A 27,264-nucleotide genomic window follows, 5' to 3' on the forward strand; every position below is an offset into this window, starting at 1 on the left:
TGAATATGAGTTTGAACATTGAATATGAACATTGAATATGAGTTTGAACATTGAATATGAGTTTGAACATTGAATATGAGTATGCACATTGAATATGAGTTTGAACATTGAATATGAGTATGCACATTGAATATGAGTATGCACATTGAATATGAGTTTGAACATTGAATATGAGTTTGAACATTGAATATGAGTTTGAACATTGAATATGACCATTGAATATGAGTTTGAACATTGAATATGAGTTTGAACATTGAATATGAACATTGAATATGAGTTTGAACATTGAATATGAGTTTGAACATTGAATATGAGTTTGAACATTGAATATGAGTATGCACATTGAATATGAGTTTGAACATTGAATATGAGTTTGAACATTGAATATGAACATTGAATATGAACATTGAATATGAGTTTGAACATTGAATATGAGTATGCACATTGAATATGAGTATGAACATTGAATATGAGTATGAACATTGAATATGAGTATGCACATTGAATATGAGTATGCACATTGAATATGAGTTTGCACATTGAATATGAGTATGAACATGGAATATGACCATTGAATATGAACATTGAATATCAGTATGAACATTGAATATGAGTATGAACATTGAACATAAGTATGCACATTGAATATGAGTTTGAACATTGAATATGAGTTTGAACATGAGTATGAACATTGAACATGAGTATGAACATTGAACATGAGTTTGAACATTGAACATGAGTTTGAACATTGACTATGAGTATGAACATTGAATATGAGTATGCACATTGAATATGAGTATGAACATTGAATATGAGTTTGAACATTGAATATGAGTATGCACATTGAATATGAGTATGAACATTGAATATGAGTATGCACATTGAATATGAGTATGAACATTGAATATGAGTATGAACATTGAATATGAGTATGCACATTGAATATGAGTATGAACATTGAATATGAGTATGCCCATTGAATATGAGTATGCACATTGAATATGAGTATGCCCATTGAATATGAGTATGCCCATTGAATATGAGTATGCACATTGAATATGAGTATGAACATTGAATATGAGTATGCACATTGAATATGAGTTTGAACATTGAATATGAGTTTGAACATTGAATATGAACATTGAATATGAGTATGAACATTGAATATGAGTATGAACATTGAATATGAACATTGAATATGAGTATGAACATTGAATATGAGTATGAACATTGAGTATGAACATTGAATATGAGTATGAACATTGAATATGAGTTTGAACATTGAATATGAGTATGAACATTGAATATGAACATTGAATATGAGTATGAACATTGAATATGAGTATGAACATTGAATATGAACATTGAATATGAGTATGCCCATTGAATATGAGTATGCACATTGAATATGAGTATGAACATTGAATATGAACATTGAATATGAGTATGAACATTGAATATGAGTATGCACATTGAATATGAGTTTGAACATTGAATATGAGTTTGAACATTGAATATGCACATTGAATATGAGTATGAACATTGAATATGAGTATGAACATTGAATATGAACATTGAATATGAGTATGCCCATTGAATATGAGTATGCACATTGAATATGAGTATGCCCATTGAATATGAGTATGCACATTGAATATGAGTATGAACATTGAATATGAGTATGAACATTGAATATGAGTATGAACATTGAATATGAGTATGCACATTGAATATGAGTATGAACATTGAATATGAGTATGCCCATTGAATATGAGTATGAACATTGAATATGAGTATGAACATTGAATATGAGTATGCACATTGAATATGAACATTGAATATGAGTTTGAACATTGAATATGAACATTGAATATGAGTTTGAACATTGAATATGAGTATGCACATTGAATATGAGTGAGAACATTGAATATGAGTTTGAACATTGAATATGAACATTGAATATGAGTTTGAACATGGAATATGACCATTGAATATGAGTTTGAACATTGAATATGAACATTGAATATGAGTATGCACATTGAATATGAGTTTGAACATTGAATATGAGTTTGAACATGGAATATGACCATTGAATATGAGTTTGAACATTGAATATGAGTTTGAACATTGAATATGAGTATGCACATTGAATATGAGTTTGAACATTGAATATGAGTATGCACATTGAATATGAGTATGCACATTGAATATGAGTATGCACATTGAATATGAACATTGAATATGAGTATGAACATTGAATATGAGTATGAACATTGAATATGAGTATGAACATTGAACATAAGTATGCACATTGAATATGAGTTTGAACATTGAATATGAGTATGAACATTGAACATAAGTATGAACATTGAATATGAGTTTGAACATGAGTATGAACATTGAACATAAGTATGCACATTGACTATGAGTTTGAACATTGAATATGAGTATGAACATTGAATATGAGTATGAACATTGAATATGAGTATGCACATTGAATATGAGTATGCACATTGAATATGAACATTGAATATGAGTATGCACATTGAATATGAGTATGCACATTGAATATGAGTATGCACATTGAATATGAACATTGAATATGAGTATGCACATTGAATATGAGTATGCACATTGAATATGAGTATGAACATTGAATATGAGTATGCACATTGAATATGAGTATGCACATTGAATATGAACATTGAATATGAGTATGCACATTGAATATGCGTATGCACATTGAATATGAGTATGAACATTGAATATGAACATTGAATATGAGTATGCACATTGAATATGAGTATGCACATTGAATATGAGTATGAACATTGAATATGACTATGAACATTGAATAGGAGTTTGAATATTGCTGATTTGATCCCTGTCCTCTTTGTGATACTCCAACATTAGAACTATAATTGCTGTAATTAGCTCAAAATAATCCTTTAGTTAATTGAGATGGTAATGCAACCCAAAAAGGTTAATGTGAAAAAATATATAATTTAATCAAATGTTATGGCTAATCAGGATATCTGAAGCCATCAGCCCACAAATCATAATTAAAAGCAAATCAACAATCATAACTAATCTCATTTTGTCAATCCTTATAACTAACCATGATGTTTTATAATATAACATAATGGAATATTTGTGCAGCTTGTACCGGGTGGCTCTAGCGTACAGCACAGCATCTGCTGTTTTCGTCACTTTTAAATGGAGCATAACGTCAAGCTGACCTAACTTCAAGGCTGTTTATCGCGAGTGTTACTCATGCACAGTCAAGTGGAACTGAAAGGGGAGTGAGGTGCAAAGACAACGTACAACAAATTCAGCTGATCTCTAACCTTTCCAGGAAGTAACCATCTGCTTTCACCCGAGCAGAATCTCTAGAAGAAAATACTTGCCAACAAGAGCCGAGTCCTGACTCCACTTGCCACAATCATAATTCCCGACGGCCCACACCTGTGTAAAGCCCCGAAACAACGTTTGTCTTGGAAATAACACAGTTTGTTGGGTTGAGTGCTCTCCAAACTGGAGGCTGCATTATAAATAGTTGGGCCTATTCAATATTCAATAATTACATTTCCCCCTGGCTTAGTCCACATCCATTGGAGAGTAGATCGGTCATAAACTGCTTGAGAATATTGGGGCAGGTCCCCGTGAATATGCTAGTCGCCTCTGCTCTTTGAACTGTATAGCTCATTACAGACAAGAAGAGCTTCCCCAGCATCAATAAGTTCCCTTCTGACTTTCTCCGGAGCCCCACGAACCCTCTTGGCGCAGCGCTATTTAACGATCAAATCTATGTAATAAAATATTAATTACGGTGAAGAGGCAGGCGAGAAATAAGAGGGCTAATTACGAACCCTGCACAGAACCAAAGGCAGGGCAGAGATGGAGGGAGGGAAAAGAAGAGGAGTGAAGAGAGTGGAGGATGAGAATGATGAAGAGGAAGAAGAGAGAAGAGGAGGGCAACAAGGTGGGAGAGTGGGAGAAGAGGAGGAGCTTAGGAGAACATTTAGTCACAGATTTAGGGCCTCCTTAAAGGCCAGCTATTACTTTAAGAGGCTGTCACCGAAGTGATTTATCCCTCCCTCCCTCCACCAGGTATACCAGGTGACTGTGCCTCTGGGACAGATGCCTCCCATTGTTCTTATCCATTATAGTTCTAACCAAGAGATCCTCCTGTGAAGGTACAGTACATTAAAGTCTGGCTAAACCAGACTGAACTCAATGCGGTGAGTGTTGCATTCAGTCTGGTTAAACCAGGCTAAAAGTATTGGAACTAATTGAGCCATCCAGAAGAAAATCCAGACTAAGAAATAGCAACTGAAATGTTGAATTTTTGTATTATTATGCCAATGAGGGAAATAATGCCTATATGTCTGAACAGAACAAGCAGCATAAACCGATAAACAGCAGTTGCAGTAAAAGCCTATTTATGATAATGCTATGATAAAGCACTATTCTTTTTACCGCCAGACAACAGGTCAAAAGTTGATATTTTCTCTGCAAATTACCGGGGTGAAAAATGTGTCTGCTTTCTGGGCACAGCCAGTAAAGAGAGAAAAACATAAGCTCGGGGGCTGGAACCGGAGAAGAACGATGCATCTTCAATAAATAATACAAAACCCAGCACAAATGGCTGCTCCAAGGCTACCTGCAACGTCTAGATATCATTTTGAGAAAAACAACTCCCACTTAATTAAATATTTTTCTCTCCCGGTGCCCCCAGGGCACTAGTAAATGTCCTGAGAATTGGAAGAAAATCAAGAGAAATGTGCATCAATACAGGACAAAATGGCTGCCACTCATCTATCCCTTCTTCCCAGCTAAAATATCAGACTTTATTGGACAACCATCAGGATTATCATAGTGAGAAATACATATTGGTGTGCTGTATACTTAAAAGCAATGCATTGGCAGATTATGAGTATAATCATTTATTTTTCCTTCAGGAGAGTTGGAAAGTGCTGATGGCAAAACTGTCTCCATGATCTCACTGCGGGCTTAATATCGGCAACAATCTCCTCTGGCCTTAGCTTTACCGCGAGCAATGGAACTGCTGAGACACCAACTGAAAACTAAGCAAAAAAGTTTGTACAGATCACATCATGGCCAGACTACTGTTGTTATTTCTTTGACTTTTGTAGTTCTAGTACTATTTAGTGTTCAATTAACTCTCCTTCATTCAATCCACAACAATCAATGAGGATACTTAGAGAGAGAAAGAAGTGGGGCTATTAACTGGCCACTTCGTAGCTACCCAGGGAAAAGAGAGAAACCTTTGAGAGGAATTCAAATGAGGTTGGGCTGGGAGACAATCTTTAGTGGCTGACACTGGTCCAGGAGAGGCAGGGAGGTTTGAAGGAGAGTTTGGGAGGATTGTCTCCCCCAAGGTGGTGTAAATCACCCCCTCTACATGGCCTAGAGACCCAACAGTCATATATTGCAGTCAGCCAGGAGCATACACCTATGGAGGACTAGTTCTACTTAGCCAGGAACCGATTGGAGCAGAACACAGCAGAGAGAGAGCTAAGAGACTGTAAACATGGTCATAGTCATTATAAAAGCAGGGAGCGAAGTGGGACTGTGTGCTTTGAGAGAAACAAAAGGTGAGAAAACATTCCACAGCCAACGACTCAGACCACCCACCTGGTGAGTGAGTGACAGAGAGAGAGAGGAGGTAGCGAGAGAGAGAGGGAAAAAAGGGAGGTAGACAGAAAGGGAGAGAAGGTAGAGAGAGAGAGGCAACAAAGCTAAACACTGTTTCAGTCGTGCAACCTCAGCTGACACCAATTAGGGCTCCTTGTGCCGCGCTGCCAGCGCCGTTTCAGTGTGGCGCCCCATGTGACGCTAGACCAATTACACACAGCCTCCACGTTGGCATGGACTCAATGGTGACCCGGGACTTTGAGAGGAGGGGATGAACAGAATAAAAAAACGAATGAGGGGGTGAAAGGAGAGAAGTGAGGGAGGAGGCTAGTGAGGTCTAATTAACTTTGCATAATGTTTTCCCTTGCTAGTCTCAACTCAGCAATACTACCCCTATTGATCCTCCCAAACTATCCTTTCAGTTATCTCAAACTCTTCCCTCAGGTGGTGGTCCAGTACTGCCCTCTCCACTCTGTGACTGATTTAGGGATAAAGGGACTGCATGGCCCCATCTCCTGAGGCCAGCATCGACAGCACTCCTCCCCCTGTAGCCTCCACCTGTCTCCCTGCTCCCTTATTTATCACCTCCCCCATAAAATAGAAGCAGGTCTACACAAATGAGGCCAAGCTGCGCAGATTAAATGTCACTTAAATCTCAGGGAAACTTGCTGAGGAGGCTCCCACTGTGGATGGAGCCTGGACCCGGGAGGTATGACAGAGTTATAGGAAAGGGCAGGAAGAGAGGGTTGGAGATGAGCAGATAAGGGGAGATAGGCATATACGTTCCCTATCTAGTGATAACCTGTGGCCCCCTGATGCAAACACATTCAGCTCAGCAGGAACAGGAGCACTTAGGAGGGAGGATATGGGAAGGGGAGACTGAGCAACCAACTCCCCCTGAAACAACAGTCTTGTTTTCAAAGGCCGCGGCCCTTGAGTTCTCACCGGGGCCCAGCCCTCGTGTATTACTCTCCAGGGTCACACCACACCAGTCATTATGCCTGATAGGCTGACACATAGAGATTTCTGTGGGGACACAAGGGTGTGGAGGCCCGTGCCTGCCATTGTCACAATGTAACCTCATCACAACGTTTCCTGTCCACGTACACAGGAATCACCAGGAGAGCAGGAAACGTTTTTTGTCACAACACCGCGCCACACAAAACGCTAGGAGGACAACAATAACCTCTTCCTCTGGGAATGAATATAAAAAAGGGGTTACCCTCATGAGAGAGGACAGGTACTAATGTGATACCTCCCGTGGGGGGATGGATAAAACAGGGCAGGAACTAATGTGATACCTCCCCCGTGGGGGGATGGATAAAACAGGACAGGTACTAATGTGATACCTCCCGTGGGGGGATGGATAAAACAGGACAGGTACTAATGTGATACCTTCTGTGGGGGGATGGATAAAACAGGATAGGTCCTAATGTGATACCTCCCGTGGGGGGATGGATACCACAGGACAAGTGGTAATGTAATACCTCCCCTGGGGGGGATGGATAAAACAGGACAAGTGGTAATGTGTTACCTCCCCTGCGGGGATGGATAAAACAGGACAAGTGGAAATGTGATACCTCCCCTGCGGGGATGGATAAAACAGGACAAGTGGTAATGTGTTACCTCCCCTGCGGGGATGGATAAAACAGGACAAGTGGTAATGTGATACCTCCCCTGGGGTAGTGGATGAAACAGGACAAGTGGTAATGTGTTACCTCCCCTGCGGGGATGGATAAAACAGGACAAGTGGTAATGTGATACCTCCCCTGGGGTAGTGGATAAAACAGGACAAGTGGAAATGTGATAGAGCAGATCACAAAATTAGAGAAACAAGGGATCTTGTTCCCTCCCTCTCTCTTAAATTCAAAAGGCTTTATTGGCATGGAAAGTGTAACCACATACATTGCCAAAGCAAGCATATAGGAACATATTAAATCAATGATGACAGAAAGGGACTCTTTCCCTCTCCCTCCACGTCCCTCTCACCCCCCCTTCTCTCAATTTAAGGGGCTTTATTGGCATGGGAAACATATATTTACATTGCCACAGCAAGTTGAATAGATCATAAAAAATGTACAGTAAACGTTACACTCAAAAGTTCCAAAAGCATAGAGACATTTCAAATGTCATATTATGTCTATATACAGTGTTGTAATGATGTGCAAATAGTTAGGGAAAATAAATCAACATAAATATACGTTGTATTTACAATGGTGTTTTTTTTCCATTTGGTTTCCCTTTTCACAAGTCACAAATCTTGCTGCTGTGATTGCACACTGTGGTATTTACCCCATTGTTATAGGAGTTTATCCAAATTGTATTTGTTTTCAAATTCTTTGTGGGTCTGTGTAATCTGAGGGAAATATGTGTCTCTAATATTGGGAAGGAGGTTAGGAAGTGTAGCTCAGTTTCCACCTCATTTTGTGGGCCATGTGCACATAGCCCGTCTTCTCTTGAGAGCCAGGTCTGCCTTCGGTGGCCTCTCTCAATAGCAAGGCTGTGCTCATAGTCTGTACATAGTCAAAGACTTCCTTCATTTTGGGTTAGTCACAGTGGTCAATTATTTCCAATGTGTCAAGTCAAATCTTTATGTCTTTTATTATTTATCCTCATGATTTGGTTGGGTCCAATTGTGTTGTTATCCTGGGGCTCTGTGGGGTGTGTTTGTGAACAGAGCCCCAGGACCAGCTTTCTTAGGGGGCTCTTCGCAAGGTTAATTTCTCTGTAGGTGATGGCTTTATTATCGATGGTTTGGGAATCGCTTCCTTTTAGGGGCTTGTAGAACTCAATGTCTCTTTTCTGGATTTTGATCATTAACGAGTATCGGCCTAATTCTGCTCTGCATGCATTATTGTGTTTTACGTTGTACACAGAGGATATTTTGGCAGAATTCTGAATGCAGTCTCAATTTGGTGTTTGTCCCATTTTGTGAATTCTTGGTTGTCCCATTTTGTTATCTTAGCCAGGTCCTAAATTAGTATGTCGAATTTTGTGTTCCTTTTGAAGGCTACTTGCCTTGTCTCTCAGATCGTTCACAGCTTTGTAGAAGTTATCTGTGGCGCTGATGTTTAGGCCGAACTATGTATAGTTTCTTTGTGTGCTCTAGGGCAACAGTGTCTAGATTGGAATTTGTATTCGTGGTCCTGGCAACTGGACCTTTTTATAAACATCATTATTTTGGGCTTAATGAGATTTACTGTCAGGGCCCATGTCTGACAATCTGTGCAGAAGATCTAGGTGCTGCTGTAGGTGCTCCTTGGTTGGGGACAGAAGCACCAGATCATCAGCAAACAGTAGACATTTGACTTCAGATTCTAGTAGGGTGAGGCCAGGTGCTGCAGACTGTTCTAGTGCCCTTGCCAATTCGTTGATATATACGTTGAAGAGGGTGGGGCTTAAGCTGCATCCCTGTCTAACCCCCCGGCCCTGTGGAAAGAAATGTGTATTTTTTCAATTTTAACCTCACACTTGTTGTTTGTGTACATGGATTTTATAATGTCCTATGATTTTCCCCCAACACCACTTTCCATCAATTTGTAGAGCAGACCCTCATGCCAAATTGAGACAAGTTTTTCTGAAATCAACAAAGCACAAGAAGACTTTGCCTTTGTTCTGTTTTTTTGTTTGTCAATTAGGGTATGCAGGGTGAATATGTGGTCTGTCATACAGTAATTTGGTCAAAAAACTATTTAACATTTACTCAGTACATTGTTTTCGCTGAGGAAATATACGAGTCTGCTGGCCCCACAGGCTTTTTTGAGTTGGAGGGTTTATATTTTGTCCTGTAGTTCTTTCAATGTAATTGGAGAATCCAGTGGGTTCTGGTAGTCTTTAATAGTTGATTCTAAGATTTGTATTTGATCATGTACATGTTTTTGCTGCTTGTTCTTTGTTATAGAGCCAAAAAGATTGGAGAAGTGGTTTATCCATACATCTCCGTTTTGGATAGGTAACTCTTCATGTTGTTGTTTGTTTAGAGTTTTCCTATTCCTCAGAAGTGGTTTGATTCTATGGATTCTTCAATTACATTGAGCTGATTCCTGACGTGCTGTTCCTTCTTTTTCCGTCGTGTATTTCTGTATTGTTTTAGTGATTTACCATAGGCTCTGGTTTTCTTGGTCTCTATGTTTTTGGTTGGATAGGTTCCTCAATTTCTTTCTTAGGTTTTTGGATTCTTCATCAAACCATTTGTGATTGTTGTTAATTTTCTTAGGTTGTCTGCTTGACATTTTTTTATTTGATAGGGAAGCTGAGAGGTCAAATACTGTTTAGGTTTTTGACTGCCAAGTTTACACTTTCACTATTACAGTGAAACCTTTTGTCCAGGAAATTGTCTAGAACGGATTGAATTTGTTGTTGCCTAAATGATTTTTGGTAGATTTCCACACTATTTTCCTTCCAGCTACAGCATTTCTTAATATTATTCAGTTTGTTTGGCTTTGATGCCTCATGATTGAGCATAGCTCTGTTCAAGTAGAGTGCGATTTTGCTGTGATCTGATAGAACGTTCACAGTCAGTACACTGACACCCCTAAGAGACTCTTGGTTGAATTCAGTGATAAAGTAGTACAGTACTACTGCCAAGAGATGAGCTATAGGTTTACCTACCATAGGAGTGTCCTCGAAGTCTACCATTGACTATGTACATAGCCAGCATACAACAGAGATGCAAGAGTTGTGACCCGTTTTTGTTGGTTACGTTGCGTAGTTGTGTCTAGGGGGGCATATGAGGGAGGGAATGCTGTCCTGTTTGTCCCCCTGTGTGCTGGGGGTGTCGGGTTCTTGTCTAATTCTGGCATTTAGTTTGCGACAGACTAGCAAATGTCCCTGAGCCTGTAAATTGTTGATCTCCCCCTCTGGGATGGAGAAGCTGTCATCGTTAAAGTATGGGGATTCTATTGGGGGAATATAGGTAGCAAACAAGGACATTTCTCTCTGTTGAGATCATTTCCTTATTCATTTCTAGCCAGATGTAAAATGTTCCTGTTTTGACTAGGTCTGCTCTATACCAAATTAGCATACCCCGAGTCTCTTCTCTGTTTCATACCTGGTAGTTTGGTGGATAGGACTACCAGTTCTCTCTAAACTAGAGGGCAACCAGTGGGTCCGTCTCCTTTATATCATGTTTCTTGTTGGATGACAATGTCTGTATGCTCTTTAGGGCAAAGGCAGATGACTCCAGTCCTTGTATATTCCAGAATAAGATAGTAAAAGCTTTGTGTTCCATAGTGTTTAGTGTTGTTTTTGTGTGGTTTAGGCCCGGAACGTCAAAGTAGGTGTGAGCAGAGCATGTTGAGCATCTGATAAATACATCTTAGGTCAAAGGATGGTGCTTGGGCAGGTGTAATAGTAGGGGTTGGGCCTGTTGCTCTGCTAAAGGCCTGGGCATATGTCCTGCTGTCATGTTGCGGTCCTTGCCGCAGGGGCATGGGGTGGGCAGAAGAGGCATAGGTCTGACATGGTGGGGCCTATATAGGGTGTGGCCAGGGTTTGCTTGGGGTGGTCTTAGCTGGTTGGGGTGTGGTTGGTGATGGTGTGGTCTGGGTGTAGGTCCTCTTAGTGTGGATTCTCTAGGTGCAGGTCCTTTGGGAGGGGTTTAGCCACCAGCATTTAGCCACTTTGTGTTAGGGAAATGGTTTATCCTCTTGAATGTATTTGCCATTTGAGTCAATGAGGAGCACAATCTTTGACTTTTGTGTGTCCTCAGTGGATGTGTGGGGGGGGGGGGGATTGTCAGGAGGGCTATCGAGGGTGCTGACAGGAGGGATGTTATGAGGGGGTGGGGTCTGTTGGGTTGGTGGGTCCTGTGTTGTGTGTCCCATTGTGGTGTTGAGGTTGTGGTGCGGGTCTGAGGTGGGCTGTTCTCTCTCCCTCCCCCTCTCTCAGGAGTGTTTCTGGCTGTCCTCAGAGAAACAGATGACAGAGAGAAAGTGGTTTGACTCCGTAGCTGGGGCGATGCTGGGTTTAGGAGGCGTTACAAATCTTTTTCCACAGCGCTGGGTAAACGCTTGTCTTGGCACAGGGGGTGAGGAGGTTTGTGTGTGTGTCTATATGCGTGTGTGTGCGCTCGTCTGAGCAAGTGTGAGTGCAGGGTGGTGTGTGTCCTAGCCCTGGTGCGGCAGATTCGACACATTAGCGCGAGAGCGAACCTGACTGACAGTAATCCATTTAAAGGAGTAACTTGCCCCTGGTTAGGCTGCCATTGTAGCACCCCACATATGTAACGCTGCCAGACAGACCGCCCTTCAAACACCAGCCTGTCAATGATCCAGTCCCTCACAAGGCATTATGCCCCAAATGCGACATGACAGACAGAGGTATTTTTGTGTGCGTCCCGACTCTTTGCTTTTACTAAACATTTACAGTCAGTTTGAAGGGTTGCAGTCTTAACGAACTGTATCACGGAAAAACATCTGGTATTTCACATAAAAATCTGTCTGGCTCAATCCCATCGCCAGGGAGGACTCTCATTATGGCGAATAAGTATGCATGTTCTTACATAGTATGTGGTGTATTCGTTTTGATCTCTTTGAGCCTTTGACAGGGTAACCAACATGTTATGAACAACATCAACTCCAATGCTACCGACTCCATGTTAAAACAAAGTGACAAAAATATCTCCAAAAGAAGAGCGGTGTCATATGATAATGAATTGCTCAAAAGCTCACATGGTTTCTCTTAATTCACTCCACTTTGTAGCAACAGAGGATTACCTCTTCAGCCACAGTCTGTGCTATGACAGTCTGTTCTATGACAGTCTGTGCTATGACAGTCTGTGTGGTATGAATCTTTCTCTCCGTCTGACTCTTTCTGACTAACTCTTTCTCTTCGTTTGATTCTTTCTGACTAACTCTCTCTTTCTCTCCGTCTGACTCTTTCTGACTAACTCTCTCTTTCTCTCCGTCTGACTCTTTCTGACTAACTCTCTCTCCGTCTGACTCTTTCTGACTAACTCTTTCTCCGTCTGACTCTTTCTGACTAACTCTCTCTCCGTCTGACTCTTTCTGACTAACTCTCTCTGCGTCTGACTCTTTCTGACTAACTCTCTCTCCGTCTGACTCTTTCTGACTACTTCTCTCTCCGTCTGACTCTTTCTGACTAACTCTCTCTCCGTCTGACTCTTTCTGACTTACTCTCTCTCCGTCTGACTCTTTCTGACTACTTCTCTCTCCGTCTGACTCTTTCTGACTAACTCTCTCTCAGTCTGACTCTTTCTGACTACTTCTCTCTCCGTCTGACTCTTTCTGACTACTTCTCTCTCCGTCTGACTCTTTCTGACTAACTCTCTCTCCGTCTGACTCTTTCTGACTAACTCTCTCTCAGTCTGACTCTTTCTGACTAACTCTTTCTCTTTCTCTCCGTCTGACTCTTTCTGACTAACTCTCTCTACTGTGTAGTTCTCCACTGTCATTCTGTCATAATATGCTGGAGGGAGTAAAAGAGGAGACTCCATCAAATCCTGTTTTTCATCAACATCCTCCTTTTTTATCTCCTGCCCTCTATTTTCTCCTTGACTTTCAACTTAGTTTCTTGTCTCCTCAGCCCACCCGCATCTTCTTTTGAAGGGATATGGAGCTCCTGACTAAGTGTGTTTGTCACCTTTCTTCTCGACAGACTGCTACATATGTAACAAGTGAGTAGCTGGCAAGCATGCACGCACACTTTGATTCAGAGTGCTGAGATCACCTTCCTACAAATCATGGTGGTAGCTGGAAACACAAAAGTTACACTTTGAAGGAGACCCTTCTTAATGTCATGGACCTTTGAAATACACACGTTAATGAGCATAATCGCCTATTGAATGAAAATGCACACTGCGTTGTCAAGCCAGAACACTGCTGTGACCAAGGCCTAGGAATCTCAAAGAAACGTCAAAGGCATAGAAATTAGGAATCATATTTAATCATTATTATTGCTATAGGCAGTAGTACTACATATTAGGTTACTTAATTGACAGTCGATAATGCTCTTCAATATACAATATCAGAATTTTTCGAATGTGTCACGAAATGACAAATAATTCCAAATTAATCATATATCGCTCCAATTTACAGCCTTTGGTTTTCTTAATTTTCCTTGTGAGACATTGTGCTGGGATTATAAGGAGTTATACAAACCAGCGAACATTTTAGCTGGCAAATCCCCTCTTTAATCTTTTAGCGAATCCTTACCAGTCAACAAAAGACAGGCTCAATGCGCTAATTAGCGAATCCTGTGATTTCATTAAGACCCGTTAACTGTAATTAAGATGGCAACGACGGGCCCATGTGACAGTCGTTGAAAGGTCATCAGGGAGAGAAAAAAAGTGTACCTGATTTGGATTGGAGGATTGGAGCAGGGCTGACAGTTTTCTTCATATTTTTGGTGTTAATCTTAACGTACAGTAGTGGTATTTTTATTTATTTATTTGTGGGGGGTGATACCTGTCACTGGTGACACTATTGTTAAATTGTTCAATTAAAATGATTATGTTTGACGGAGAGTGAATTCCAGTGTCCTACTTTTTATGGATACCTTGCGGGTGTTTGGCTCAGTCTACCTTATCTAAATAATAACAATATGCCACTTATGACACACTTTTATACAAAGCAACTTCCAGTACACTCAGGGCATTCCTTTACAGAATGTGATCGGCAGGTGAAAAAGGCTAATATCACTACCGTCCATCTGTGTAACTTAGGCTCTATTCATGTGAGGTGGAGAGAGAGGCCTCTCTGTGTTTCTCTCAGTGTCTTTTGTCACTTTGCTCAAACGGCCATTAAAGTGGCTTCAGACAGGAGTGGATAGTAAATACTTCATGATGGGCCACCAGGTGCTAAAGCACATGCTCATTTATTTATACCGGCTGGTTTCTTCATACTAAAATACTTTTATCCTTCCTTTTGATAACAGAGACAGGTTGTCCTCTGTGTGTGTGTGTGGGCCCGTAGAGAAACTGGTTATCTCCTCAGTCTGAAACATTAAAACATGTAATCACTCTAGCTGCTGGCCAGCCCCTGTGTGTGTGTGTCCCTCGACTCTGTGTGGGTCTATGAATGATTAAAAGAGCACAGAACTTGTGATAATGTTGCCTTAATGCAGTGCAAGGACTTCATGACTAAAGAGCAAACTACAGTAACGACAGTAGTAGGATATCCTGTCTGTGTGTTAAGGACAACCTCAGCCCAACCGGCTAGCATATCTGCAGTCCGGGCGCACACACACACACACACACACACACACACACACACACACACACACACACAAATTACAGACATAGGTTTTGTGGAGAACTCATCGGCAGCACTAGCAGTAGTGGCCAATGAAGGAAGGATAACATAGCTGGGGTGTGGGAATCTGCCAGCACTGTTATTGATTTCTCTCTCAACCAAGAGAAAAATAAAGGCCCAAACCACCGTTTATGCTCCCAGGCAAGCGTATTGCATATTTCTGTTTATTTTCAGCGGTGTGCAAATCATAGGAGAGACACCCTTGACCACAATCTTTGCTTCCAGAAGAAGGAAGAATTGAGAAGTAGAGAGAGAAAGAGGAGGAGATTGAGATTGCTCATCTTTGGAGTCTGAGAGAACAGCTTTATTCTTATCTTAAAAAAGGGGGAAAAAAGTGCTGCTTGCTCAGATCAAATGCCCACATTAATACATGCTGATAATGTTAAAAAAACGAAATATGTTGTTGTGGATAATATCACCAGCCTCCCAAGCCAATTAGAGGGCCGTTTGTGAGGGCCGTTTGCGCGGTGAAAGAAATTGTGGGAGCGAGAGGACGACAGTGGCTGGAGTGAGGGTAGGGTGTTTATCACTGTGTGTGTGACGTGAGTGTGTGTGTAGGGCTGTTTGATGTGTGAATGGGTCTACCTGACAGGGGCACCTCTGCTCTGGGCAGGCTTCAGCAGGACAGTGACCGTGCTGTCTGTCTGGTTCAGGGGAGTCTCCTGGTCATAGCCTGGCATCAACGGAGCTGGAGGGGGGGACACATGAGCACAGGAGACGGTGATTTGACTGACAAATAAAGACAGACTGAGACCCGGAGACAGGAGACAGAGACAGACAGAGAACAGCAAGTACACACAAACGCAGACAAACGCTACACCCAGGAACAATGAACACAGCTATATATTACTGGGGATCTCCTGGAAGATTTAGGGCTCTACAGTAGGTTGTCCAGGATTATTGGTAACTTGGTCCTCGTCAAAGTTTCTCATACCTGAGATCTTGGTGGTGAACTGGGTGATGACGGGAGGTCCAAAGCCCTTGACGGTGCTGGCCCGGATGGTGAAGGAGTATGTGGAGCCGGGGTAGAGACCCACAAACATGTGGGACGTCTCGTTGCTGAACTTAAACACCTTGCCGCTCTGGTTGGTCAGGTCAAACTCCGTGTCGAAGGAGCTCAAGGCCTTGTAGGAGATCTGTGGATTGACACACAACCTAGATTAGATGATTGGATATGACAAGTTTATATCAAAGTTTCAAATCTAGCGTCAGGCTTGCTACAGTCATAGCTATGGTTAGTTTTGGTGTATGGTAAAGATAATGGCATACATCTATAAAACTACAATGTACTACAATACTGAAAGAGTTAGTACACAAAGTTAGAGTTTGCACCCAGAGCCCTTGATAGTGAAACTAGGCCTGAACTTTCCATCAAGTCAACGTTGAAAAGGGAGGAACTTGTGGGCAAAAAAAACAGCAAGACAGAAACGCTCAGCTCCAATGTCATTTCCGTGATGGATTGAATGAGCGAGAGTTTGGGCAGGGGGGGACGACACTTGTTTTATTCTAAACCCCCCACCCCATCGAGCAGGAGATTGGAGGCCCCGGGAATTTCTTTCTGAAATGGAGTGCAGCGGAGTGGCGAATACACCCCTCCTCCCTCCCCTCATTCATATAACTTTATCACTTCTCCATCTCTCTCAGTAAGCTTCATTTAAATAAATCATTCGGTCTCCCCTAATGGAAAGCTCCATTATTATTCTGTTCTGATTCCCAATTAAGAAGCACAATGGGGAGTGTTGGAGTGCGGTGGCGGCCATTTGTATCCATCAGGTGTGAAATGCTGCTGCTCAGCGCTCTGGTGGGACATTAGTCTTCATCAGGCAGGGCGGGAGGGAGGCAGGGAGAGAGGAACGCATCTGGATCATTTCAAAAGGCTAGATAGCTAGCATTGAGCAATATTATCACACACAAGACTGATTGGTGGGGTGAGGGATTTTCAGTTGGGAAAGGAGGATTCGATAGGGTTCAGTTAGGAGCAGGGGAAGTCGCCATGGTGACTGTCATGTTTTGGTCAGTGACACACACACTTTGGCAAACTTGAAGAATGCAATGAACAGACATAGAAACAATTTCCTAGGGAACAACTCCTACGTAGTACTACATACAGAGCTATTGAAATACTTAATGACTTATGACAATTAATCAACACACAAAAGTTTTCTTGTATCACCCGTCATAGTAGAATAGCCCTGAATTCGTCTCAACGCAAAGGGCCAGCTGTACATCTTCAAGGCAAAGCCCCAAAGAACGAGCCCATACTACAACTGCCGAACTGAGACAAAGCACAGTAAAGATGTGCCAACCCTGAACAAAATGCTGTTTTGGAGTGAGAGATGCATGGTTCACAGTCAAATACTGAAGAGCATATGAGGCAAGCTGAATGTCAGCCAATGATAATGGGGTTGACTTTATCAGAGTCTAATGAGGCAGAAAAAAACCTTTTGATTTGTCCAACTTGATCACAATAGCAGCTCAGAGTTACAGGGGGTGGAGGTGACAGAATATTATTTCATGTGCATACCTGACAGCTTAATTGGAGAATTTCAGCATAAATTGGGTTCTGGTACAATGGCTCTTTTGAACTCACTAAAAAGCCTCTAACATCGCATTGTGTGGAGAGTGGAAGTGCATGTCAAACGCAAGGCAAACGCTGCGATGGGAGAAACATGTAGTACTACAGTAGCCTATTCACATGAACAGTGCTTTACAATTATGTTTTATGTACAAATGTGGATTATAGGAAACCATACTGCTATAAGACTCAAACCAGTATTAAGTTGTGAAAGTTCTTTTAAGGTTGTGAAGGTTCTTTTGAGGTTGCGTAAATGTTGAAGAGGGCCAGATGTTTCCGTCTTGACGCCACAGTGTTGTTGAAGGGTATTTTAAAGGCAGCAATCTTTATAAATACTGGATGATGTCAGACAGATTAAGTGCAGCATGTTTTACCCTGTCTAAGGTATGCCCCACGCTCCTGTCAAATTAAAGTCCTATGACAACCAGGCTCAAGTACTGTATGCCTCCGGTTTCAATTCCAGCAGATTGAGGATTCACTTTTTCAACTGCCTATTTTAACAGTGTTCGCTACAATAATACATGCTTGGTCCCTTCAATCTTTGAAGATCACACTGTATATTCTCTGACTCACGATTGATTTACGAGAACATATCACAAGAGGAAGAGCTACTTCAATTATTTTCAATAAAAGAGGCATCTACAGTCGTGGCCAAAAGTTTTGAGAATGACACAAATATTAATTTTCACAATGTCTGCTGCCTCAGTTTGTATGATGGCAATTTGCATATACTCCAGAATGTTATGAAGAGTGATCAGATGAATTGCAATTAATTGCAAAGTCCCTCTTTGCCATGCAAATGAACTGAATCTCCCAAAAAACATTTCCACTACATTTCAGCCCTGCCACAAAAGGACCAGCTGACATCAAGTCAGTGATTCTCTCGTTAACACAGGTGTGAGTGTTGACCAGGACAAGGCTGGAGATCACTCTGTCATGCTGATTGAGTTTGAATAACAGACTGGAAGCTTCAAAAGGGGGGTGGTGCTTGGAATCATTGTTCTTCCTCTGTCATCCATGGTTACCTGCAAGGAAACACGTGCCGTCATTATTGCTTTGCACAAAAAGGGCTTCACAGGCAAGGATATTGCTGCCAGTAAGATTGCACCTAAATCAACCATTTATCGGATCATCAAGAACTTCAAGCAGAGCGGTGCAATTGTTGTGAAGGCTTCAAAGCGCCCAAGAAATTCCAGCAAGCGCCAGGACCATCTCCTAAAGTTGATTCAGCTGCGGGATCGTGGCACCACCAGTACAGAGTTTGCTCAGCAAGGTGTGAGTGCATCTACACGCACAGTGAGGCGAAGACTTTTGGAGGATGGCATGGTGTCAAGAAGGGCAGCAAAGAAGCTGCCATCAGTCCTATGTCATTCTGCAAAAGGTACAGGGATTGGACTGCTGAGGACTGGGGAAAAGTCGTTTTCTCTGATGAATCCCCTTTCCGATTGCTTGGGGCATCCGGAAAAAAGCTTGTCCGGAGAAGACAAGGTGAGCGCTACCATCAGTCCTGTGTCATGCCAACAGTAAAGCATCCTGAGACCATTCATGTGTGGGGTTTCTTCTCAGCCAAGGGAGTGGGCTCACTCACAATTTTGCCTAAGAACACAGCCATGAATAAAGAATGGTACCAACACCTCCTCCGAGAGCAACTTCTCCCAAACAACCAAGATCAACACTGCAAATATTGACTCTGCTTCATGTAATCATCATCATCATCAACTTCATGTAATTGTCAATAAAATACTTTGACACTTATGAAATGCTAGTAATTATACTTCAGTATTTCATAATAATATCTGACAAAAATATCTAAAGACACTGAATCAGCAGACTTTGTGAAAATTAATATTTGTGTCATTCTCAAAACTTTTGGCTACGACTGTAGTTCTAACGCTGACGTTGTACTGTTGAGGGCACCAATCCACATGTGCATACTCACAAACTCAAGGAAACAATTACACTTTTGACTTATCCCCAAAACTTGGTATACGGGGGTCTGATTGAACAAGGCCCCAAGTTGTAACTTTAATTTCCTCCCTGGTTGTTGGGGAACTCGTTTAATTCCTTGTCAGTTGTATTAGGAGCTCCACTCTGGGGCACAGGGCTGGGCTGGTGTTGGGAGTGCTGTCGGAGGGGGTTCAGTGGGTAATAGATTGTGTTAACAAGCCTCAGTGCATGCAGGCCTTAAGGTTATTAGGTTGGATTTATTAGATAATTAAGGGCCCGGAGTGAATGAAAGATGGAAGCCGCCCAGCTCCTGCCAGGCACAAGATGGATGTGTGTTAGAGAGAGAGAGCGGGAGACCGAGAAAGACAGAGAGCGAGAGAGACCGAGAGGAAAAAGACAAAGACATATAGAGAGAGACACAGAGACAGATGGACAGAGGGAGAGAAAGAGACAGAAAAGAGAGAGCAGAAACCAACCAGAAAACAATTAGCCAACAACAAATTCCATCCCTCTTAGACAACTTCCTGGACAAAATGTTTCACTGCAAAAGTGAAGGGGTAAACTTAGCAAAAGAAAGCCTAAAAAGTACATTTGACCTCTCAGCTTCCATCAACTCTAAACATTTCAACAGACAGTCTTAGAACATTAACAACAATGACAAATGGTTTGATGAAGAATGTAAAAACCTAAGAAAGGAATTGAGGAACCGATCCAACCAAAAACACAGAGACAAACCTGAGCCTACAACTTCATTATAAAGCCCCACAGTGGTGGTGGTATAATACCCATAAAACATAGCAGTCAAACAGGGAAAAGGTTCCAATTGTTTTTCCACCATTCATTTATCCCATAGGGATAAGAGCTGTGCTTCGTGTAGGCTTACCTTGCATTTCCTTTTGATAACCATGTAAATCTCTCTCGGATAAGCTGATTTTTATCAATATATTTGGCTCTATTTACTCTCAGATTCGAAAATGCTGATTAGCACCAAAGTGGACATCAAGAAAATCTACAAATCCCTGCAAGTTTCTGCATGTCATCTCTAGCTGACACCTTTGCTAACAGGTATGGTCTTTTTATAACTTGCACAATACAGTTCACAGAATTGTCCATTTAAATATATTTTGCCAATTTATTTATTACATTATTTAGCTAACATTAGACAGTTAATCCAGATATTCTTACTTTTGCCTCGATTCGGCAGTCTCATCCACATCATCATGGCATTTGTAGTTCTTTATAATAGCCACATTAGCAGCTTATTTGCGTTTAAATGCAGGCAAATATATTGATAAACGTCACGCGGTTATCAATGCGTCACGCAAGGGTAAGCCTTCACGAAACACAGTCCTACACGAAACACAGTCCTACACGAAACACAGTCCTACACGAAACACAGTCCTTATTTGATGTGTTTCTAAAATCCCCTATGGGAAAAACAAATGGTGGGAAAAAAATTGGAACCATTCCCTTGTTTGACACTAGTTTTATGGGTATTATGACTCATACTGTGGTACTCTATGTTGAAACACTAAAACAGTGCAAAAATACACAATGAACAGCACGTCAGAAATCAGCTCAATGTAATTGAAGAATCTATTGAATTGAACCAGTTCTGGGAAAATTGGAAGACACTAAAAACAACAAGAAGAGCTATCTATCCAAAATGGAGATGGATAAACCACTTCTCCAATATTTTTGGCCCTATAACAAAGAACAAACAGCAAAAACATATACATGATCAATTACACATTTTAGAGTCAGCTATTAAAAAGACTACCAGAACCCACTGGACTCTCCAATTACATTGAAAGAACTACAGGACAAAATACAAACCACAGGCCTGTGGTGTTGACGGTATCCTATATTAAATTATCAAACATAGAAACCACACATTTTAATTGGCTATACCTAAACATCATCCTCAGCTCAGGCATCTTCCCCAATACTTGGAACCAAGGACTGATCACCCCAATCCACAAAAGTGGAGACCAAATTTGACCCCAATAACTACTGTAGGATATGAGTCAACAGCAACCTTGGGAAAATCCTCTGCATAATCATTAATAGCAGACTCCTACATTTCCTGAGTAAAAACAATGTCCTGAGCAAATGTCAAGCAACACAATTAGAAACAACCAAATCATGAGAAAACAAAAAGATAATTACTTGGCACATTGAGAAAAAAACCCAAAGAAAAGCAGAGCAAACTAGAATGCTATTTGGCTCTAAATAGAGGGAGTGCACCGTAGCAGAATATCTGACCACAGTGACTGACCCAAATTTAAGAAAATCCTTGACTATGTTCAGAGTCAGTGAGCATTGCCTTGCTATTGAAAGAGGCTGCCCAGGAAGCGAGAGAGAGAGAGAGAGAGAGAGAGAGAGAGAGAGGGGGAAGAAAGCGAGAGAGAGGGGGGGGAGCGAGAGAGAGAGAGGGGGGGAGGAAGCGAGAGAGAGAGAGAGAGAGAGAGAGGGGGGAGGAAGCGAGAGAGAGAGAGGGGGAGGAAGCGAGAGAGAGAGAGAGAGGGGGGGAGGAAGCGAGAGAGAGAGAGAGAGGGGGGAGGAAGCGAGAGAGAGAGGGGGGGGGAGGAAGCGAGAGAGGGGGGGAGGAAGCGAAAGAGAGGGGGGAGGAAGCGAGAGAGGGGGGGGAGGAAGCGAGAGAGAGAGAGAGAGAGAGAGAGGGGGGAGGAAGCGAGAGAGAGGGGGGAGGAAGCAAGAGGGGAGGGAGGAAGCGAGAGAGAGAGAGAGGGGGGAGGAAGAGAGAGAGAGGGGGTAGGAAGAGAGAGAGAGAGAGAGAGAGGGGGGAGGATGCGAGAGAGAGAGAGGGGGGAGGAAGCGAGAGAGAGAGAGAGAAGGGGGAGGAAGCGAGAGAGAGAGAGCGGGGAGGAAGCGAGAGAGAGAGGGGGGAGGAAGCGAGAGAGAGAGGGGGGAGGAAGCGAGAGAGAGAGGGGGGAGGAAGCGAGAGAGAGAGGGGGGAGGAAGCGAGAGAGAGAGGGGGGAGGAAGCGAGAGAGAGAGGGGGAGGAAGCGAGAGAGAGGGGGGGAGCGAAAGAGAGGGGGGAAGCGAGAGAGAGAGAGGGGAGGAAGCGAGAGAGAGAGGGGGGAGGAAGCGACAGAGAGAGGGGGGAGGAAGCGAGAGAGAGAGGGGGGAGGAAGCGAGAGAGAGAGGGGGAGGAAGCGAGAGAGAGGGGGGGAGCGAAAGAGAGGGGGGAAGCGAGAGAGAGAGAGGGGAGGAAGCGAGAGAGAGAGGGGGGAGGAAGCGACAGAGAGAGGGGGGAGGAAGCGAGAGAGGGGGGGGGGGGGGAAGCGAGAGAGAAGGAGAGCTGGGCCTGGGTGGGCAAATGGGCTAGGGAGTTTCTCAGATCTTACCTCATACTGCTTAATGATACCGTAGGTCTGGACAGGCTCGCGCCATCGCAGGGCGATCTTCTCTTCGTACGTGCTCCCCTGGATGGACTCGAGTGGCACAGCGCCAGGCACTATGGAGGAGAGGGACGAGGGGGAAATAAATTCAGAGCAAATTAAATATCGACCATTTTCGATATTGAGACACTTCAACATCCTAACACCATCATAAATCGACATTGTGATTCCCATAGATTGGGCGGTAGGTTGGCGGCGAACTTTCTCCAGACCAAGCTTGAATGATTTGGTGAAAAGGATCAACTGAGGTCTCATGGGGGCGCAGGGCGGTCATGGTTCTGCCGTTGTCTCTTTCAACTACTTCAATAAGGCACATTAGATGGAACCTCCTAAAAGCTGTTGTGAGAGCACAGCATGGTTTGTTTTATTTTATTGACTTTACAGCATGGCTGTAGGTACACTACAGTAAACTGATACAGAGGCTTTACAGCATGGCTGTAGGTACACTACAGTAAACTGATACAGATGCTTTACAGCATGGCTGTAGGTACACTACAGTAAACTGATCCAGAGGCTTTACAGCATGGCTGTAGGTACACTACAGTAAACTGATACAGAGGCTTTACAGCATGGCTGTAGGTACACTACAGTAAACTGATACAGAGCTCTGGGTCCTCGCATTGTATATTGAATCGGAAGCAAAACAAACTAGCATTAGGGTCAAGGACAGCTAGAAAATGTAGACTCACTGGCAAAAAAGTTAAATGAAAGGAAAGCAAACCATTCCATTTTCTTCCTCATAACAGGGTCAAAGGTTTCTAGTTTCTACATTTCTTTTTGAAAAGCAGTGCAACTTAAATGCACCTCCTATACTCATTTGGAAAAGTTAAACTTGTTATCATGCAGATAATTCCATTAGAGGTCCTTTGAACGTTTGATATCAATTTGAATAACCTCCAAAGGGCTATTGAGGAGCAGAGTGAGATTGTAATCTTCAAATGGCCTTGAGCGCCAAAGGAGGAAAAAAACAAATGAAGCATCACAGAAGTAGATGTAGTTGTACGTATCAAAAGAAGGTAATGTAAGTGTTTTCAAATAACTATCTTTCCCTTATTGAAACACAAGCCCTCATGCTTTTGTGCTTTCTTAGACCCCAATGATGACCTTGAAAGGCTGAATGTTGGAAGTGTTGGCAGAGTTGGGATCAACTCTATTTCAATTCTTAGAAGCTTTCTCTATTTTTCCCTTTCCCGTTCCCTCCCCCATCTCCTTCCCTCTCTCTCTCCCCCAGACCTCTGCCCCATCCTCTCTCGTGCGCTCTCTCTATCTCCCCACCCCCCACTCGCTCGCTCTCCCCACCCCCCCACCTGCTCGCTCTCCCCACCCACCACGCTCTCCCCACCCACCACGCTCCCCCCACCCACCATGCTCCCCCCACCCACTCTCTTTCCACCCCACCCATCTCCCGCTTTTGGAGCACCCACCATCCTCATCGGTCAGCACGCCTACGTTCGTGCTCTGCTTGATGCCCTCTGGGTTCCTCAGCACCAGCTTGACACTGACATTGGTGTAGGGCGACAGGTTCCGGATGGTGTGCTGCGGAGCCACACTCAGCGTGTCGTAGCACACCTCCTCCCGGGTCTCCTCCTTGCCGCCGGCCCGGTAGCGGTACTGAACAGTCAGGTTGTAGCTGTGGCAGCGGGTCACGTTGTAGCCGAAGGGCTCCCAGCGCACTGTGATCTGCTTGGACTTGATGTCCACCACCTCCAGTCTTCGGGGACCGTGCATGGGGTCTTTAAAGAAGGGGACAGGAGGGGAAAAGTTAGTCAATCATAAAGATAACATCAACACTAATTTATTGCAGCCTGTGTCAAACATGGAGATTATTAAACGTATTTAAAATATTTTTACCATTATTTTAATATAGCTTTTTGTTATCTAAAAGCTAGGAATGTTGGCAAGCATCAAAAACAACATCCCAATCCTCCTACCTACCCATCCTTTACCTGCTGTGGCACTGTGTAACCACCTAGTCTCCCCGCTCTGACTGGGAATGGTAATGGTCCCACCACTGATCCTTGGGGTACCCCACTCTGACAGGAAATAGGACATGTTCCCAACACTTCTGTCCAGACAGCCACCCCAGGCCCTCTAGAACCCATCAGGTCTAATAAGAGAGTCATGGTTCCTGCTCTATCTGATCTCTACTCTCTCCCATGTTAAGTGAAGGCAGCCACACACAGCACTGTAATAGGATACATTTCCATCCTGGGTTCAATTGGCAGTCCATCTCTGTGGAATTTAGCGCTCTAACACTTAAGAGTTACATGAGCCATGCTGCTCTCGGACCACGGGAGCCACCAGATAGGCAATTTGGCAAGCCCGGGTGGCTCCTGATAAGGAGACCAAGTTCCAATTGAAGCTGGATGGAAACCATGAGTGGGCAAAACCCATTCAATTGTACTTGTATAATCCTCTCCATGTCCACCGACTCTGTGACAAAGATTAGGTCAGAGACAAAACCTGTGAGGTTTAATGCCATGGCAACAAAGACAGAAAAGGAGATGCCAAGTGGTTTAACATTGTTCATTTCTCTTTCTGCTGACATTGAGAGGACATCTTGAAAAAACATGCAGCTCATGGACAGGACTCTATTTTGTCCTGGGTTTATATGAATATCCAAGTATCTAAGTATCTAAGTATAGAGTCCATTTTTTAAATTTGTATTTCTATTCGGGGCACGAGGGAGCCGAGATTAAAATAAAGGGGCTGGGAGCACCTTTTAATCAGCAGTCTTGTAATAAAGTTCTCAGGGAAGGCGTTTTACAGGCAGAAATCAGATTCTGACAAGCCAGTCACTCGCACTCCTTAGATTTATGGCATTAATCACTAAAATCAGAACCTTCCGCACTTCCAGAAAGGTCTCTGAAGTCATCAACTTTTAACTTCAGCTGAATCGAGAAGTGCAGCCAACTACATGCATCACAGAGATGATCAGACAAAAGAGATGGATGAAAGAATATCTAACAGCACTCTTACTCTATTTTTACACTTCCTTTTGCAGTTTTGCGCAACATCCCAAAGGAGTAAGACCTTTCTGATTACGACAGACTAATCCACTAATCTCCTATTGTCTGTTATGTAGATTTTGATCAATCAAATATTGTCCAAGGCTTAGATTCCACCATAGTAATCCCACATTTGGCTGGATATTTTCATTTATCTTCAATCATGTCCCGTTTCCACTAAACAAAAGTAGGATATAGGGAGGATGAGGAGTATTTTCCAAGAATACAGACATAAGCTAGCAGATAACCTCTCTATTCAATTTCCTAAACACAGGATCAGAGCGCTGTGTTGTGGAAATGTGTGAAGGTGATATACCGTGAGAGGAAAGCAAGGTCACACTCACTGTTATGGGGAGAAAGAAGACTATGGCTGACCTCCCACCTAGAGCCACTCCAAATGAGGAATGTCAAGAGAAGGGGAGAAACGCTATACCACCGGCTTAGAAGTGCAAGCGTGTGTGAGGAGGACACATGTGCAAGTCAGAATCAAACCCTGCGTTCATCTTTCGTGTTGTTCAACATTAGCTTGTGGTCCAAAGCGTGCTCATTACAACGCAATACTAAGTGTAAGATTAAAGCACAAATCAATGCTTCATTGAAATAACTCTTAATATCACTGAGTACCCTGCAAGGCTCAACCCTTTGTTCTACGAAATCAAAGATGTAGATTTCAAGAGAACGGGGATGTCTTTGTATTCGAGAGCAGCATTGTGGGAGAAAAAAGGAGAAGGGGGGGCGAAAATTGACACACAAAAGACACATCCTCTCTTCTTTCCTCGACTGTTGATGCGATTGAGAGAGCTTGAGAGCTTCTGTGGGCTGAACTAAAAGCTTCTTTGGCGCGTGGCTGCATCTATCACACAACAAACTCCCGGTGCTGAAAAAAATGGGGGACAGTTGCGGTGCAGGTGTGGGACTTGAAAATGCCAACAGTGTATTTTCTGTTCCCTCTAGTCTTTGATGCATATCCAAAGGGCCTGTGAGTGGTCTCGGAAGAGCAGGCTAGCATGTCTCTGGTGATGACAGTCGGGTTACATTGGTCTGTGGCTCTTTGGTTTAGGTACTGTTGAGTACAGGCAGCCAGCCTGATAATGCAAGGACAGAGATGGACACTGTTGGCCATTCATAACTCCCCTCAGTTGATCAGGAAGACAATTGTCCTCCAATATACTCAAAATATATATTAATAGGAAGTGCTGGTGGAATTGTGCCAGATATCTCCATTTCACCTCATAAGCACAATAGTTTCAATGCACTATTCAGTTGACATCACATGAACATAGCTGATGACAAAGCACCATCTATCATCTGTGATTCCATGGTCTACTCACCTACACAGCATTCACTCACCTAACCCCACTTGGCTCTTAAAAGCTAGGATT

General features: G+C 42.8%; 1 protein-coding gene across 12 annotated transcripts in view; it reads right to left on the bottom strand.

Annotated features, from left to right (window-relative positions):
* Nucleotides 1-27,264, bottom strand: part of LOC110490935 (receptor-type tyrosine-protein phosphatase mu) — a 296,571-nt gene that overhangs the window by 107,418 nt on the left and 161,889 nt on the right. For all 12 annotated transcript variants that reach the window (XM_090199474.1, XM_036943993.2, XM_090199471.1 and 9 more), the window contains exons 8-11: nucleotides 24,299-24,607; nucleotides 22,821-22,930; nucleotides 15,865-16,066; nucleotides 15,516-15,618 (exon numbers count right to left, since the gene is read on the bottom strand). In XM_090199474.1, coding sequence (XP_090055600.1) covers nucleotides 15,516-15,618; nucleotides 15,865-16,066; nucleotides 22,821-22,930; nucleotides 24,299-24,607 — 724 coding nt within the window. The remainder of the gene's footprint in view (nucleotides 1-15,515; nucleotides 15,619-15,864; nucleotides 16,067-22,820; nucleotides 22,931-24,298; nucleotides 24,608-27,264) is intronic.

Source organism: Oncorhynchus mykiss, chromosome 15 (assembly GCF_057628025.1).
Source record: "Oncorhynchus mykiss isolate SJ-2025 chromosome 15, ASM5762802v1, whole genome shotgun sequence".
NCBI classification, from domain to species: Eukaryota; Metazoa; Chordata; class Actinopteri; order Salmoniformes; family Salmonidae; genus Oncorhynchus; species Oncorhynchus mykiss.